Raw genomic sequence first — 18,563 nt, 5'->3', positions numbered from 1 at the left:
TCAAGGTAGTGTGGGTTTCTGCAACATTATTTTTGATCTTTCTTACCAGACAGATTCTGGAGAGCTGAAGAACTTTAGTTTGCCGTTTGTCCAGAGTATTGTATACAGAAGGATTTAAAAAGAAATCTCACTGCAACACAAAATAACGGTTGAAGCTAGCGAATCTTCGCTCTTTGTTGTTTTAAATGATCATTTATCGGCGAGCTCCAACCATCGGTGAGATGGCCTGGGCGACTGGACGGCACTTTAACTGAGCCATGAAAGTGCAATCCAGCGGCGGGAAATATATCTGCGCGCGTGCGCACTAAATCGGGAGCCGGCGTGTGGCTAGCGCGCGTGCGCAGTTAGACGAGTACGGACGGGATCGAAGTCACGTGTGAATGCCCTTGCGCCGGAAGAGAAGGAGGAGCGGAGGCGGTTTGAATGGTCGGCACGGCAACTGCTGCAGGTACTGGGCCTACTTCGGGGGTGGGGAGGGTTTTAACGAACGAATAAACAAACTCGCTTTGGACAGTGTTGTCAGAACAAAGTTCAGCAAAGCGGACTGAGCGATTGTCGATAAAGAGATGTCAGTGACCGCCTCAATGGAAGCGAGTTTAGGCTCCTCATGGCAGCTGGAAGAAGTGATCGTAGAGGATGGAACTCCCTCAAACTCGCCCCAAATCTGAGAGCTCTAAGTGAATTGTTTAAGCAGGCTAGGCCATTGGTTTAGGTTGAAGCTGGATATTTCCTAGGTTGCATCGGTTTCATCGAGTTTTCCCCTTTACCTCACCAATACTTTCTAAAAGACCACACTGTATTCGACAACAGAAATTTCTTCTCATGTTGGAAAGACCGAAGGAGCCTTCAGCTTTTGTTGCTTTCAGCCCCTTGGGTATCCATTCCACTCCTCTCCTCAGTAATTGTCTGACATTGAATCTGATCGTTTAAAACCTTTGTTTTGAAGCGAGTTTAGGCTCCTCATGGCAGCTGGAAGAAGTGATCGTAGAGGGTGGAACTCCCTCAAACTCGCCCCAAATTTGAGAGCTCTAAGTGAATTGTTTAAGCAGGCTATGCCATTGGTTTAGGTTGAAGCTGGATATTTCCTAGGTTGCATCGGTTTCATCGAGTTTTCCCCTTTACCTCACCAATACTTTCTAAAAGACCACACTGTATTCGACAACAGAAATTTCTTCTCATGTTGGAAAGACCGAAGGAGCCTTCAGCTTTTGTTGCTTTCAGCCCCTTGGGTATCCATTCCACTCCTCTCCTCAGTAATTGTCTGACATTGAATCTGATCGTTTAAAATCTTTGTATTGAATTTGACTTCAATATGAGTCCCAAACAAAGACTGCCTGTTTCCACCCCTGACTGTGGTTCAGCTCATCTGCTGAAACAAATGCATGTGTTTGCTACCTTTAGACACAGCTATTCCAATGTGTTTCAGCTTCTCGTGATTTACCCTTCAATACATGTATGTGCATCAATCCCCTTCAGTATCAACTCTGCTGACTTATCAACATTGGATCCAGTTAAGTAATACTTACATTTTGAAGTTTTCATCTTTGGTTTCAGATTTTGCCACAGCCTTGTCCCTCCTTATCTGATTTTGTTCTTATTTATTTAGTTTTATTTTATTTATTTTTGTCACATACCGAAACTGAAGAGAAGGTGCAGAGAATGATGAGCTCTAATATATGAGAGGTCCATTCATAAGTCGGATAACAGAAGGGAAGACCCTGTTCTTAAATTAGTTGTTACATGTTTTGAAACTTTTACATCTTCTGTTGATGGAAGAGGTGGGAGGGGTCTTAGATTATGTTGGCAGCTTTTCTGAGGCAGTGGGAATTCTAGAGCGAGTCAATGGAAGGAAAGCTGTTTTATGTGATGGTCTGGGGTCCGTTCACAACTGTGCAATTTCTTGTGGTCTTGGAAAGAGCCATACCAAGCTGTAATATGTAATATAGGATGCTTTCTATGGTGTATCTATAAAAATTGGTAAGAGCCATTGTGGACATGCTGAATTTCATTAACCTTCTGAGGAAGTAGAGGCATTAGAGTGCTTTCTTGACTATAGCATAGATATGAATGGATCAGGACAAGTTGATGATATTTACTTCTAGGATCTTGAAGTTCTCAACCATCTCCATCTCAGCACCATTGATACAGTCAGGGGCGTGTCCTCCACTCTGCTTCCTGAAGTCGATGGCCAGCTGTTTTATTTTGCTGACACAGAGAGAGATTGTTGTCTTTACACCATGCCACTAAACTCTCTATCTCTTTCCTGTGATAATAAGGTGTAGAGCTAGATGAACACAGCAGGCCAAGCAGCATCATCGGAGCAGGAAAGCTGACGTTTCGGGCCTAGACCCTTCAAATTCAGTTTAAGCTTAAATTTGTGAAGTACAAAAGAAACGGTAGTCAGCAGGAGAAGTGAAGCTAGGTTTTTTTTGGGCTTGGAAATGAGTATGTAACGGTTCAGATAAGGCACAGTTGATAAGTGAGAAAAGCATATTTAATGTCCATGCTAACATTGTTTGGCTCAAGATCTGCAGGTTATTCAAATGTAATGAAGCCTAAATTCTCAAAATTGCAAATATTCAGATAATAAAATGACGGTGAGCTGCAAAGAACTAGGTCGGCCCGAAATGTCAGCTTTCCTGCTCCTATGATGCTGCTTGGCCTGCTGTGTTCATCCAGCTGTATACCTTGTTATCTCAGATTCTCCAGCATCTGCAGTTCCTGCTATCTCTATCTCTTTACTGTACTCTGTCTTGTTTTTGTTTGAAATCTGACTGACATTGGTGGTGTCAACATGTAAATGGAGTTAGAGCTGAATTTGGCCACACAGTTGTGTGTGCGTAAGGCGTTTAATAAGAGGCTAAGCCTTGCAGAACAGTGGTGTTGAGTATTATCATCAAGGTCTTGACACCCATCTTCACTGATTGCAGGTCAGGAAGTCAAAGAACCAGTTGCAGTCAAGCGAGCAGAGTCCTAGGTCTCGGAGTTTAGAGATGAGTTTGGTTAAAATTATGGCGTTCAAGGTGGAGTTGAGGCCAATAAATAGTAAGTGTCCTTGTTATCTACATGTTTCAAGGATAAGTGTAGGAACACAAAAACGGCACCTGCAATGAACCTGATGCCACGTGCAATCTCCTCCAGCTTCTCCGACTCCCTGGATGCCTGTAATCTTCAAACTCTGGTCTCTCGGGTTTAGTTCCTCTATTGTTGGTGACTATATCTTACCCAGTCCAAGCCTCATTCCCTCCCTAAAGATTTCTGTTGTGTTATTTGTCTTTCTTCTTTTACTACACTTAAACCTACTGCTTTGACCAAGCTTTTGATCATCTGCCCTCAAATTCTTGTGGCTTGGTATCAGATTTTGTTTCTTGGCTCTGCTGTGAAATAAGTGCTTTGGAACATTTTACTATATTAAAATGGTATGTTATTATAAAGCAAGCATTTAGATTTACTGATTGGCCTTAAAGAAAGAAATCATTTTTAGTTTGAGTACCAAATTGCCTGCTATGGTAGGAAATTATCAAATAGTGAGATGGCTAGAGTAAAATACTTGGCTTTTATTTTGTTTTTGCTTTGTTTTTCTCAAATACAACGCAAATTTCCAAACTGAATTTCCAGTCTACTGTGGTTAGCAATGAACTCGATGTTATCTGTTGAGACACTTAATACTGCATTGATTTGATTTTGTTAATAATATTTCTCCCTCAATTAACTTTGTAACAACATTGACTGACATTCTGCTGAAACTGATCCATGTTGGAATGTATTTCTGCATTCTCAATACTACAATTTCTCCACTGTATTGACAGATTTTTTTCAGCTTAGATTTCATTTGACTTATCACACCTGTGATTTGTTCCATTGTTTGTTATCCTTGTGATACTATTGTCTCTTCAATAAAATATTGGATTTTATTGTTAACCCAACAGGTAGCACATTTTAAAGTACAATTGAAAGTGATGGTATTTCATTGTAGACTAAATGCTTAAATTCTCAAGTTTTGGACTGAAGTTTGAGAATCCTCTCTCATGAACCTACATTATGGAGATGGGTTTGGAAGTCTGCAGAGTATTTATTCTGTTCAAGAATGCAATTCATTTAGTGGGTGGTTTGGTATTTTAACACATTTGATTATGCCAAGAATGTAAAGTACTTTTTCTCATTAGAATTTTAAAACTTGCATACTGTCTTCTAGATAGTTAACATAATTGAATTTTAAGCAGCAGATGAGTGTGTAACTTTCAATTTACTCTTGAATGCTTCACTCCTAGTGCCTACTTGAACTCATTACTTTGGAAGTTTTTAACTTTGAACTTGGCCTGAGTTGTTACTCAGATGCATAATCATAATACAAAAATTAGCACAGCCCTTGGATGGCAATGATAGAGGTGACCAAAAGCTTAGTCAAAAATGTGGCTGAGGAAGGTGATGGGATGAATGGTTTTGCGAACGTGGAGATGAACTGACTGCTAGCAGATTTTCCAGTGCTACGTTCTATGGAGGGGTTGTACATTAATAGTATTTTAATTGAATTGTCAAGATATACAGTGAAACACATTGTTTATTTGTGTACTTGGAGCACTGCTGTCATATGTTTATTTAGTTTAATTTGGTTTGATCAAAATGGTATAGTGACTGCTGAGATACTGGATTTATAGGTCAAAAGCAGACATAACAGAATGCTACGTTTTGCAAATAACATATTATTTCAAAGTATCAGTGTCTAGTTTCATACTTCAGTTGATTTGGGATCTGAGTAAAACTGTAGAGCTGGGGGAGGCAAGAGGCAGGAAATGGGAATGCCGTAAATTCAATATTTGCAATTCCTGTAACTGTCACCAATAGGAGGTACCAAGAGTGGCAGGTATGAAGTGGGCATAATTTTGGACTATCGGGGAGGCAAAGGCAGTTTTCATGCTGCTATTGACATAAGTTCCAGCCAGAACTGATAAAGGCTCAGGTGCTAGAGCTAATAAAAGCGTAAAGGTTTTATCTTTCAGAATTCAAAATCTTGCCACTTGATGCCGTGGAGCTGTCAGGGACATCAGCAAGCACTGTTTGGATCAGGAAAAGGCAATGCAGTGGCTCGAGAATGTTAGGTGCTCTTACAGCACTGCTTCAAGTATAGGTTGCCCAACTCCTACACATGAATTATGACGTATACACAGGTTCCTCCTACAACTTACCCTGTTGTACCTAAGTGGTGTAACTAGCTGCATCTGTGCATGCATGGTGACCATATTGTGTTATGGATAATCACTCCAAAATTCATTGCCAATCATGCAATTTTATGATGTACTCTTTTAAGAAATCTGTGATCATTAATTATCAGAAACGTAAGTCCTCCAGAGCAGAAGAAAATAATTTCTCATCAGTTGTAAATAGCTGACCCCAAATACATCTGCCCCAGGGGACAAATCGACTTAACATCTACACTATCTACTTGAGAAGCTGATATATTTCATTAAATCACCCATCATTTTTTGGAAATTCCAGATGAAAGTTGGATGAACTTAATGCCTGAGGTTCTTTTGCCCACTGTGAACAAAAGAACAAAGAAAATTACACCACAGGAACAGGCCCTTCAGCCCTCCAAGCCTGTGCCGATCCAGATTCTCTATCTAAACCTGTCACCTATTTTCCAAGGATCTGTATCCCTCTGCTCCCTGCCCATTCATGTATCTGAGATAGTAGTTTGATAGAGATACATTCATGTATCTGCCTAGATACCTCTTAAATGATGCTATTGCGCCCACCTCTACCACCTTCACTGGCAATGTGTTCCAGGCACCCACCACCCTCTGCGTAAAGAACTTTCCACACATATGTCCCTTAAACTTTTTCCCTCACACCTTGAAATCATGACCCCTAGTAATTGAGTCCCCCACTCTAGGGAAAAAGCTTCTTGCTATCCACCCTGTCTATACCTCTCATGATTTTGTAGATCTTAATCAGGTCCCCCCTCAACCTCCATCTTTCTAATGTAAGTAATCTTAATTTACTCAACCTCTCTTTATAGCTAGCACCCTCCATACCAGGCAACATCCTGGTGAACCTCCTCTGCACCCTCTCCAAAGCTTCCACATCCTTTTGGTAATGTGACGACCAGAACTGTTCACAGTATTCCAAATGTGGTCGAACCAAAGTCCTATAGAACTGCAATATGACCTGTCACCTCTTATACTCAATAGCCCGTCCGATGAATGAAAGCATGCCGTATGCCGCATTGACCACTCTATCGACCTGCGTTGCCACCTTCAGGGTACAATGGACCTGTACACCCAGATATCTCTATGCATCAGTTTTCCCCAGGGCTTTTCCATTTACCATATCGTTCACTCTTGAATTGGATCTACCAAAATGCATCACCTCGTATTTGCCTGGATTGAACTCCATCTGCCATTTCTCTGAACAACTCTGCAATCTATCTATATTCTACTGCATTCTCCAACAGTCCCCCTAACTATCTGTTACTCCTCCAATTTTAGTGTCACCTGCAAATTTGCTAATCAGGCTATCTATACTTTCCTCCAGATCATTTATGTATATCACAAACAACAGTGGCCCCAACACAGATCCCTGTAAAACACCACTGGTCACAGTTCTCCATTTGGAGAAACTCCCTTCCGCTACAACTCCTTGTCTCCTGTTGCCCAGCCAATTCTCTGTCCATCAAGCTAGTACACCTTGGACCCCATATAACTTCAGTCTCTCCATCAGCCTATCACGGGGAACCTTATCAAATGCCTTACTGAAGTCCATGTATATGATATCTACAGCCCTACCCTCATTATAAAGATAAAAGAGAAGTATAACATAGCAAAGATGAGTGGGAAGCCGGAGGACTGGGAAGCTTTTAAAGAGCAACAGCGGATAACTAAAAAGGCAATACAAAGAGAAAAAAATGAGCTATGAAGGAAAACTGGCCAAAAATATAAAGGAGGATAGTAAAAGCTTTTTTAGGTATGTGAGAAGAAAAAAAACGGTTAAGACTAAAATTGGGCCCTTGAAGTCAGAAATGGGTGAATTTATTATGGGGAACAAGGAAATGGCAGATGAGTTGAATAGGTACTTTGGATCTGTCTTCACGAGGGAAGACACAAGCAATCTCCCAGATGCAATAGTGGCTGAAGGATCTAGGGTAATGGACGAACTGAAGGGTATTTATATTAGGCAGGAAATGGTGTTGGATAGCCTGTTAGGTCTGAAGGCTGATAAGTCCCCGGGACCTGATGGTCTGCATCCCAGAGTACTTAAGGAGGTGGCTCTAGAAATTATGGACGCATTGGTAATTATTTTCCAGGGTTCTACAGATTCAGGATCAGTTCCTGCGGATTGGAGGGTGGCAAATGTTGTCCCACTTTTCAAGAAAGGAGGGAGAGAGAAAACAGGAAATTATAGACCGGTTAGCCTGACGTCAGTGGTGGGAAAAATGCTGGAGTCAATTATAAAAGATGAAATTACGACTCATTTGGATAGCAGTAACAGAATAGGTCAGAGTCAGCATGGATTTACAAAGGGGAAATCGTGCTTGACTAATCTTCTGGAATTTTTTGAGGATGTATCTGTGAAGATGGATAAGGGAGAACCAGTGGATGTAGTGTACCTGGACTTCCAGAAAACCTTTGATAAAGTCCCGTATAGGAGATTGGTGAACAAAATTAGGGCACATGGTATTGGGGGCAAAATACTGAGTTGGATTCAAAATTGGCTGGCTGACAGGAAGCAAAGAGTAGTGATAAACGGGTCCCTTTCGGAATGGCAGGCAGTGACCAGTGGGGTACCACAACATTCGGTGCTGGGACCGCAGCTGTTTACGATATATATTAATGATATAGACGAAGGCATTAAAAGTAATATTAGCAAATTTGCTGATGACACAAAGTTGGGTGGCAGTGTGAAATGTGAGGAGGATGTTATGAGAATACAGGGTGACTTGGACAGGCTAGGTGAGTGGACGGATGCATGGCAGATGCAGTTTAATGTGGATAAATGTGTGCTTATACACTTTGGTGGCAAGAACAGGAAGGCAGATTACTATCTCAATGGAGTCAAGTTAGGTAAAGGGGAAGCACAACAAGATCTAGGTGTTCTTGTACATCAGTCGATGAAAGCAAGCATGCAGGTACAGCAGGCAGTGAAGAAAGCTAATAGCATGCTGGCCTTCATAACAAGAGGAATTGAGTATAGGAGCAAAGAGGTCCTCCTGCAGCTGTACAGGGCCCTGGTGAGACCGCACCTGGAGTATTGTGTGCAGTTTTGGTCTCCAAATTTGAGGAAGGACATTCTTGCTATTGAGGGAGTGCAGCGTAGGTTCACAAGGTCAATTCCCGGAATGGTGGGACTATCATATGTTGAAAGATTGGAGTGACTGGGCTTGTAATCTCTTGAGTTTAGAAGGATGAGAGGGGATCTGATTGAGGTGTATAAGATTATTAAGGGATTGGACAATCTGGAGGCAGGAAGCATTTTTCCGCTGATGGGTGAGTCCAGAACCAGAGGACACAGTTTAAAAATAAGGAGTAGGCCATTTAGAACAGAGTTGAGGAAAAACTTCTTCATCCAGAGGCTGGTGGATATATGGAATGCTTTGCTCCAGAAGGCAGTGGAGGCCAACTCTCTAGATACTTTCAAGAAAGAGATAGCTAGAGCTCTTAAAGATAGTGGAATCAAGGGTTATGGGGATAAGGCAGGAACAGGATACTGATTGTGGATGATCAGCCATGATCACAATGAATGGTGGTGCTGGCTCAAAGGGCCGAATGGCCTACTCCTGCACCTATTGTCTATTGTCTATCTATCAACTTTGTCACTTCCTCGAGGAATTCCATCAAGTTGGCATGATGTGACCTTCCCTGCACAAAACCATGCTGCCTATCACTAATAAGCCCGTTTTCTTCCAAATGTAAATAGATCCTATCCCTCAATATCTTCTCCAGCAGCATCCCCACCACTGATGTTAGGCTCACCGGTCTGTAATTACCTGGATTATCCTTGCTACCCTTCTTAAACAAGGGGACAACATTAGGAATTCTCCAGTCCTCCGGGACCTCACCTGTGCTCAAGGATGCTGCAAAGATATCCGTTAAGGCCCCAGCTATTTCCTCTCTCGCTTCCCTCACTAACCTGGGATAGATCCCATCTGGAGCTGGGGACTTGTCCATCCTAATGCCTTTTAGAATACCCAACACTTCCCCCCCCCGCCTTATGCTGACTTGACCTAGAGTAATCAAACATCTATCCCTAACCTCAACATCCATCATGTTCCACTCCTCGGTGAATACCGATGCAAAGTACTCATGAAGAATCTCACTCATTTTCTCTGACTCTTCGCATAACTGTGATTTGCATTTAAAACTAAATAGGAGATCAGAACTAAAAGACAGCATTTTTTTGCAGTGCATTCTATTGTGAAGTCTCTCAGCACTTTGTCTTGTGTTTAATGTTTTATTTAAGTTTCAGGAAGTCACATTGTTTCTACCAAATACCGTTAATGAGGTCTAATGCTATTCATTCTGTACTGTAGAGGCAGTACGGCATATGTTTACTTCCAATTTACAGAGCTGAACTAAAAGAATTGCAATATATTAAATATCCTACAGAAAAAATGGTTAGTTTTTTTTAACCAACCTGCTCAGAGATGTTCCTGTACACTCCTAGGGTAGGTGGGACTTGAACTTGGACCTCTGAGTCCAGGGGGAGGGACACTACTGTATATACAGGAACCACTGGGATATTTTCCGGTAAGATTTCTTTAGTGAAAAATATACAGTATTACTTTATAGGAAGGAGCAGATGCAGGGATCAGGACAATGTTTACATTTGGTTGTGTGATATGTTAGATCAATGAAAGATAATACAATGTGAGGCTGGATGAACACAGCAGGCCAAGCAGCATCTCAGGAGCACAAAAGCTGACGTTTCGGGCCTAGACCCTTCATCAGAGAGGGGGATGGGGTGAGGGTTCTGGAATAAATAGGGAGAGAGGGGGAGGCGGACCGAAGATGGAGAGAAAAGAAGATAGGTGGAGAGAGTATAGGTGGAGAGGTAGGGAGGGGATAGGTCAGTCCAGGGAAGACGGACAGGTCAAGGAGGTGGGATGAGGTTGGTGGGTAGATGGGGGTGCGGCTTGGGGTGGGAGGAAGGGATGGGTGAGAGGAAGAACAGGTTAGGGAGGCAGAGACAGGTTGGACTGGTTTTGGGATGCAGTGGGTGGAGGGGAAGAGCTGGGCTGGTTGTGTGGTGCAGTGGGGGGAGGGGACGAACTGGGCTGGTTTAGGGATGCAGTTGGGGAAGGGGAGATTTTGAAACTGGTGAAGTCCACATTGATACCATTCGGCTGCAGGGTTCCCAAGCGGAATATGAGTTGCTGTTCCTGCAACCTTCGGGTGGCATCGTTGTGGCACTGCAGGAGGCCCATGATGGACATGTCATCTAAAGAATTGGAGGGCGAGTGGAAATGGTTTGCGACTGGGAGGTGCAGTTGTTTGTTGCGAACTGAGCGGAGGTGTTCTGCAAAGTGGTCTCCAAGCCTCCGCTTGTTTTCCCCAATGTAGAGGAAGCCACACCGGGTACAGTGGATGCAGTATACCACATTGGCAGATGTGCAGGTGAACCTCTGCTTAATGTGGAATGTCATCTTGGGGCCTGGGATAGGGGTGAGGGAGGAGGTGTGGGGGCAAGTGTAGCATTTCCTGCGGTTGCAGGGGAAGGTGCCGGGTGTGGTGGGGTTGGAGGGCAGTGTGGAGCGAACAAGGGAGTCACGGAGAGAGTGGTCTCTCCGGAAAGCAGACAGGGGTAGGGATGGAAAAATGTCTTGGGTGGTGGGGTCGGATTGTGTGACATGTCCTATCCCCTCCCTACCTCCCCACCTATACTCTCTCCACCTATCTTCTTTTCTCTCCATCTTCGGTCCGCCTCCCCCTCTCTCCCTATTTATTCCAGAACCCTCACCCCATCCCCCTCTCTGATGAAGGGTCTAGGCCCGAAACGTCAGCTTTTGTGCTCCTGAGATGCTGCTTGGCCTGCTGTGTTCATCCAGCCTCACATTTTATTATCTTGGATTCTCCAGCATCTGCAGTTCCTATTATCTTAGATCAATGAAAGCTGTGTTTTTTTGCCCAGTAATTTTTTAAAAATCTGCCCATTTACTTGCATCTTTGTCAGCCTTCTTTTGTGTGGGTGTAATTGAACATTAACTTTTCAGAGTGTATGAGGCTGTTCTCAGCATGATTAAATATTTGTGTCAACTTTGAGAAATCTTGCTGAACTGTCAGTCTGACTCACCAATTCATTTAAATAGTGTGGAAGGACATTACTAATTTCATTGAATGCAAAGTTCAGAATAAAAGTGTACTGTCCTCTTTTGTTCCCTCCCCAAAGTTACAGGTTTTGTTTCCTTTCAAGAGTAATAAAGAATCCATGTCCGGATATAAACTTCTGTATTGCCAGACTTTCTGTTTGTATAGAACATTACTGACATCAAATACTGTCCTTGATCTAGAAGGTGAATCAATAGTAAATAGAACAAAAAAATCTTGCTAACTTGTTCCATGGCCCAAGTGAACTCGGACCAAGAGCAGTGTCCCATGAAAAGGTAACCTTGACTTTAATTTATTCGCAAGATTCAAACAAAGCATCACTAAAAGCTTGTATTTATTTTGAGCCTTTCATTATCTCAGGAAAACTTAGAATACTGATACTTCTAACATGAAAACACTGTTGAAATGTAGCAGCCATTTGCACACAGCAAAGCCCCAGAAACAACATCCACCCACCACCTTAAATATTCATTGCCTCCGCCATCAGTACACACTATAAATACTGGATTTTGGTTTACTGTGCAAGCCATTTGGTTTATTTTGTCCTTTCAGTCTGATCTGTGAGGAGACTGTATCACAGCAATGTGCTTGACTGTTAACTGCCCTATGGTATAGCCTAACAGATCATTAATTTGTGTAAAATTTTTACACTTGCTGGTACTCAAGAAGGTAGCTTACCATCTATTTCTAGAGGAGACTTACAGTGGACAGTAGATGCAGTGGCATTCACATCCTGAGATTTAAAAAAAAATCTACAGTAGTCAGCAAATTATTCAAGAAAGTTCAGCTGAGAAATTGGTCTATGTCACCAGCAACTTTAAATTGGAACTCAATTTTCCAAGCAACCATCTTACTATGGTATCATTCAAATGTGAAGTTTGTCATTTATTTGAATTGTGAAACTTAATTTCTAAAATTATACATTTTATTTGTACTGAATTGCTTTGTGTCCTCAGTCTTTACATTGAATTTTTGTTTTGTATACAAGAGAGGTCATCAATTTCTGAAAGAATATTCGAAAGTTTTCTAAATGCAAAAGCGTGAACAAAACTAAAATTTCAGGTATACCATTAAAGAATTCTAAGTGAGAAAATCTGAAATCCCTCATAGGGAACAGGATTGAAGGCCAATGATTTTTTATAATGATCACTAGTGGCCTGAATTACCCACTCCCTCCCTTATCTTATGTTTTAGTACTAGAATTGAAGATATTTCACAAAGGATAGTCACCAGATTAGTAATTTCAATAATGATAATATCTAGAGAAATGATAGCTTAGGTAACCTATAATGAAACATATTTTCAGATTAAGTGCAGATGCTGTTTGTCTCTAGTTATTCATGCATTACAAAATGATTTTCCTTGTTTTTCAGTGGTGCATATGTTATGAGCATTTGTAAGCGTGGCCAGACCTTGGCTTGACGATCACGGCGGGACAGTTTAAGCCAACTGTGTGCAGAGTCACCATTTATCTGCAGAGAGACATGTCTGGAGACACCTGCTTAACATCACTGTACTCATCTTCTGGAGCCAAACCCAAGGTCCTTGGCTTTAAAGGAGGAAGCACTGGGAACAAATATGTCCGATTAAATGTTGGAGGCTCCCTGTACTATACCACAGTTCAGATTTTAACCAGACATGATACTATGCTGAAGGCAATGTTTAGTGGAAGAATGGAAGTTCTTACTGACAAAGAAGGTGAATATAATCTAACTACAAGTACCTGATGTAACCAAGGGAGTTATTTTAGGTTCTCAAAGTTATGATGCATATATTGATGCGTATTGATGTACAGAAATGTGGGAAAGTGGCAGAGTGTGGCTTTTCTTCCCCCATATTTGCTGCTGTTTGGTGGGACATAGTATGCAGCAAGTAAACGTAAGGAAATAATTAAAATTGGAGGTGCATATGAACAAGACCAGTTAGCACTTGCAATGTGAATGCTGACCATCAATTTTACTGTTGGGATGTTAGATAAAGCTGTGGGGCTCTCCAGTTTCCAAAGCAAATTATATCTTCTAATGTCTAATTATTATGACCCCACTGCAAACTGTGGTAGACTAGTCATCTTAAACTCAGCAAATATGGAAGCCGGTACTTGGCTTCAGGGATTTGCATTCATTAGGTAAACAGATTTTTATTTTTGGAATTGTAATCTTGATTTATTTTTGGAATTGTGCAGCATGTGGGTGTGATAAAAGCCATGTCTAAAGTTGGATCTCAGTAAACACAGCAAAATAAACAGTTAAATTTACATGCCTGTATTTTAAAAATTACAGATTTCCAGGACATATATTTTAAGTTAGTACCAAGCAGCTTTATTCGGATGATTTTGCCTGACATTATTTGATTCTGGTGATAAACTTCTATTGCAAGTAAGATAAGTTACAACGTGAAATAGTTAAAATATTAGTATGTTAACCTGCTGATTTATAGCTCATACAAGTCGACCAGATATTGTTACAATATCTAGTTGCCATTTATTATTTTTGTGAAATTAATATTTGAATGTTATAATGCAGATGATAGCAAATTCTTGAAGTATGCATTGCACACAATAGAGTGTCAGCTTAATGATGAGAATGTAGGAACAAAAGACTATTTTGTTAAATTGAGAAAATAGTTCAAGGCCTAGATTCAAAATATGGCATACTGCCAAGTTTGGAAAGAAGATGAACCAGATGACATTTAGTTGATGCTAACCTTGGATGTGAAATGCTTAGAGATTCACGGAGGCAGAAAAGGCTGCAAGCACAATTTAAAGACTTCCAATTTTGAGATTTTATAAGCCAGAATACAAAATGCCTATGAACTTTCTGCAACCAGTTTTGTGACCCAATCTGACTAATTTTCCATTTTTTCCTACAAGAAAATGACATGTAAGCTGTAAAGTTCAATATAGTTTTGAAGTGATGTTCCTTCATGACCTTCTTGAAGGAGATCTGGTTTAGTTAGTCAGGTAATGCAGCAAATTTATTTGCCTACAGATGGTGTGTTTGTATTATTTTGAAAAATTAAAATGTCTCTAATTTAACTCATGGTTTCTTTGGATTATAAGCTTATTATTTTATATTTCACAGAATGCCTCTCTCTGTCTGCGGTGTCAATTCTTTCACTTTAAAAACCAGACCTGCATGCAGTCTCCTTTTATTACCAGCTATTTATTAGTGTTAACCAGCTAGAAAGGTTCTCACGGGCTTCATGAAACAAAAGTAACTTCTATTAAAATATCTCTTAAAGATGCATATTATTATTTTTAATGTGATGAGACAGTAACTTAATTGTATAGATTTTACAGTTTAACTGTCACTATGGTGCAGATATCTTAAGTTTCTGTCCGGTGTATCACTGTCAATTTGATTGGAAAAAAAAACAACGCTACAAATATTGAATGGGCACAGTTTTGTTAAAGATAAATCGCCAACCAGTGTGCAGTTTTTAGCTGTATCTAATGAAATTATAGTGTATATGTGTTTGACATAGCACCTTAATTATTAGACGAAATTAGTGTAACTCAGAATGTCTGAACTAGTTGAATTTTTAGATAGTATTCAACAAAGTTCCATGTGGAACGCTTGCAGGATTAGATTTACAGAATGTCTGGTAAATGAACCAACTAAGTTAAAGACAAAATCAGAAATGAAGGACTATGTCGGGGGTGAGGAGTGGGAAGAGGAAGAGAGACATACAGTGACTAATGGAATTCATATGAATCTATTCTTGGTTGCCTTATGATTCACACATCAGCAAACAAAACAAAGAAGCTCAATTCTTTGTGGTGTTAAAAGATTTGACAAGGTAATGATTGCGAGAGTGATGCCACTTACTGAACTCTGAACAACTTAAGAACGACAAACAGGTTTTATTGTAGATAAATGTATCACTTTGCATATTGGAATGGGAAATGTGACAAGATGCCCTTTAGTAAAATTGGAAAAGAATTTGGTTAATGAAATCTGAGGCTGGATGAACACAGCAGGCCCAGCAGCATCTCAGGAGCACAAAAGCTGACGTTTCGGGCCTAGACCCTCTGATGAAGGGTCTAGGCCCGAAACGTCAGCTTTTGTGCTCCTGAGATGCTGCTTGGCCTGCTGTGTTCATCCAGCCTCACATTTCATTATCTTGGATTCTCCAGCATCTGCAGTTCCCATTATCACTGAAAGAATTTGGTTGTTCTGATTTTCATTCAAGTTCATGTAACCCAACCAATTGAGCCAAATTTGTGCTGAGCTGTATCTCTGAAATGGCAACTGTTGTACATTCAAATAGTTCAAAGCCTAAATTCAAAGTATAGCATTCTGCCAAGTTTGGAGAGATGATGAACCAGATGACATTTAACTGATGCCTACCTTGGATGCGAAATGTTTAGAGATTCTCGGAAGCAGTATATGAGCAGTATTTAAAAACTTCCAGATTTGAGATCTTATGATAGGCCAGAATACAAAATGGCTTTGAACTTTCTGCATCCAGTTTTGTGACCTAATCTCGTTAACTTCCCATTTTTTCCTATAAAAACATTATATATAAACTGGAAAGTTCAGTATAGTTTTTAAATGACATTCCTACATGACCTTTTTGAAGGATATCTGGTTTAGTCAGCTGATGCAGCAAGTTTTTTGATTACCGATGGTGTGTTTGTAAATTATTTTTAAAAATTAACATGTCTCTAATTTAACCCATGGTTTTTTTAGATTATAATATTATTTAATATATCACAGAAAGCCTCTCAATTTCTACATTGTCAATTCTTTCACTTGAAAAACTAGATCTGCATCCAGTCTCCTTTTAATACTAACTATTTGGTAGTGTTAACCAGCTAGCAAAGTTCTCATGGGCTTCATGGAACAAAAGTAACTTCTGTCAAAATGTCTCTTAAAGATGCATGTTATTATGTTTAATGTGATGAAACAATAACTTAATTGTATAGATTTTACAGTTTAACTGTCACTGTGGTGCAGATTTCTTAATTTACTGTCCCACGCATCAGTATCAATTTCATTGAAAAAATGTGACACTACAGATATTGAGGGGGAGTTTTGTTGCTCAGCTATTTGCCGAATATATTGGGCTCATACTCTTTAGCGTTTAGAGGAATGAGAGGTGATCTCATTGAAACATAAATGATTATGAAGGGATGCAACAGGACAAACAGGAGAGAGATTTCCCCCCAAACTGGAGTTCTAGAGCGCAGGCAGTGTCTCGGGATAAGGGGATGATCCATTAGGATTGAGAGGAGATGTTTCTTCACTCTGACAATTGTAAATCCTTGGGATTGTTTATCCTGGAGAATTGTGGGGGAATTGAGGGATGTAGGGAGCAAACATGAAGGACAAATTGAGGGATAAGGATTAGCCAGGATTATGTTGAATGGTAGACTTGGCCTGAGGATCTGAATGGTCTACTCCTCCTAGTCTTTAAAATCTTATGTCTAGCATGTAGCAGTTTTTGTTGTTTGGGAGAGAATTGTTGGCTATGGAATTGAAGAGATACTTGATCCTCTGAATAATTCTAGATTATCTTTTGGTCTTCATCAGAACCATTGAAACCTAACTTCAGTGGTTGATCCTAAGGATGGTACATCTAGCCTTTGAAGAGAGAAGATGAACGAAATGACATTTAGTTGATGCCAACCTTGCTGTATTGAAATTCTGAAATATGGATTAAACCACAGTCTTTATATTTAAGAGTATTACTAACTGAATCAGGTTGACTCTGTGATGGATAGAATATAAGTAAATGATAGTGGAACCAAGGAATCAACTTGACACAAGAAATTTGTATAATATTGTTTCTAAAATTTGATACGCTCAAGGTTTACTGATATTGTTAAAGGGTGGGAAGAAATCCAGTGAGCTTTCATCTTGTAATTAAAATGCAATTAATAGTGTGTTTTTTTAAAAACTTCATTCATTGGATGTTGGCATCCCTGGCTTGGCCAGCACATTTTGCCCGTGCCTATTTGCCCTTGAGAAAGTGATGGTTAGCTGCCTCCTTGAACCACTGAATTGCATCTGATGTAGGTTGACTGACAATGCTTCAAAGGAGTTCCATAATTTGGACCCAGTAACCCTGAAGAAAAAGTGATATATCTCCAAGTCAAGATGATGAGTGCTTTGGAGGGGGATCTCACACCTGCTGATATTTCCTATCTACCAACTGACCTTGCCTTCTAGATTGTACTGCTTATAGATTTGGAATGTGCTGTCTAAGGGGCTCAGGGAATTTCTGCAACACACCTTGTAGATGGTTCACATGGCTGTTACTATGCCTTTGTAGTGGAGTAAGTGTTTGTGGATGTTCTGCCAGTCGAGCAGATTGCGTTGTCCTGGATGGTGTTGAACTTCTTGAGTGTTGCGGGAGCTGTACTCATCCAGGCAAGTGGGCAGTATGTGTGTGTGAGTAAGCAGATTTTGTATGGAGAAATTTGAAGAGTCCAAACGGAAATTTTAACTACAGTATCTTGTGTAATTTAAGTAATTTAAAGTGGTAGGGTACTGAGAATCCTTAGTTTTACCTTTTGTACAGAATTTGATTCTGTGTGGCGTGTAACTTTGCCTTGAATCACACTTCTCTACAATGGAATATTTGCTATTTTTCCAAGCAGGTTGGATTCTTATTGACCGTTGTGGCAAACATTTTGGCACAGTTTTGAACTACCTGAGGGATGACTCGATTATCCTTCCAAAGAGTAGGCGGGAAATAAAAGAACTGTTGGCAGAGGCTAAATATTACCTCATTCAGGGCCTGGTGGATGTGTGTCAGACTGCTTTGCAGGTAACTTGCAACAGATACTGTCTTTTTTAGCACAACAGATTAGCTTTTCTAAATGTAATGTAATTGTTTGCTATTTTGGTTGTGAAGCATAAAGTGTATTATTCAAGCACTGTTCTATTAGTAAACATGCTGTGGTCTAGAAATCTTCATTAACATACTGCCTAATGGCAGCACAAGCATTAAACCCAAGGTAAAAGTTCTATCATGAATAGAAAAGTTCTAACTCTGCAAGACATGAATACATTCTTTGCATCAGTACATTTATCAGCTTCTCTGCCCTGTCAGCCTTAATCTTCCTTTGAACAACTGATATTATCTTTCCAGTGATAAGAAGACAAAAGCAGCACATAGTACTGCAAGTGTGGTCTAAACAAGCAATTATACAATTGAAGCAAAATTTCTCTAAACTTGTACTCAAATTGTCTTATGATAAAAGCTAACATTCCATTATTTTTCCTAATAGCTTGT

The 18,563-nt window shown here is 40.3% G+C and overlaps 1 protein-coding gene across 4 annotated transcripts in view; it reads left to right on the top strand.

The window, feature by feature from the left end:
• The first annotated feature begins 5 nt into the window (after nt 1-5).
• The window catches only part of LOC125464529 (BTB/POZ domain-containing adapter for CUL3-mediated RhoA degradation protein 2), a 26,186-nt gene continuing 7,628 nt past the window's right edge, over nt 6-18,563 (top strand). Inside the window, exons 1-4 of one of the 4 annotated variants that reach the window (XM_048557009.2) lie at nt 6-448; nt 11,504-11,596; nt 12,695-13,019; nt 17,923-18,095. In XM_048557009.2, the coding sequence (XP_048412966.1) occupies nt 12,806-13,019; nt 17,923-18,095 (387 nt within the window). In that variant the 5' untranslated portion in view covers nt 6-448; nt 11,504-11,596; nt 12,695-12,805. Of the gene's footprint in view, nt 449-1,307; nt 1,511-11,503; nt 11,597-12,694; nt 13,020-17,922; nt 18,096-18,563 lie in introns of those variants that run through there. The other 3 variants (XM_048557011.2, XM_048557008.2, XM_048557010.2) reach the window with 3 other exon arrangements.

This window comes from Stegostoma tigrinum, chromosome 27 (genome assembly GCF_030684315.1).
Source record: "Stegostoma tigrinum isolate sSteTig4 chromosome 27, sSteTig4.hap1, whole genome shotgun sequence".
NCBI classification, from domain to species: domain Eukaryota; kingdom Metazoa; phylum Chordata; class Chondrichthyes; order Orectolobiformes; family Stegostomatidae; genus Stegostoma; species Stegostoma tigrinum.
Note: the sequence above shows the minus strand (reverse complement) of the source record. Positions and strands in the feature narration are given on the sequence as shown.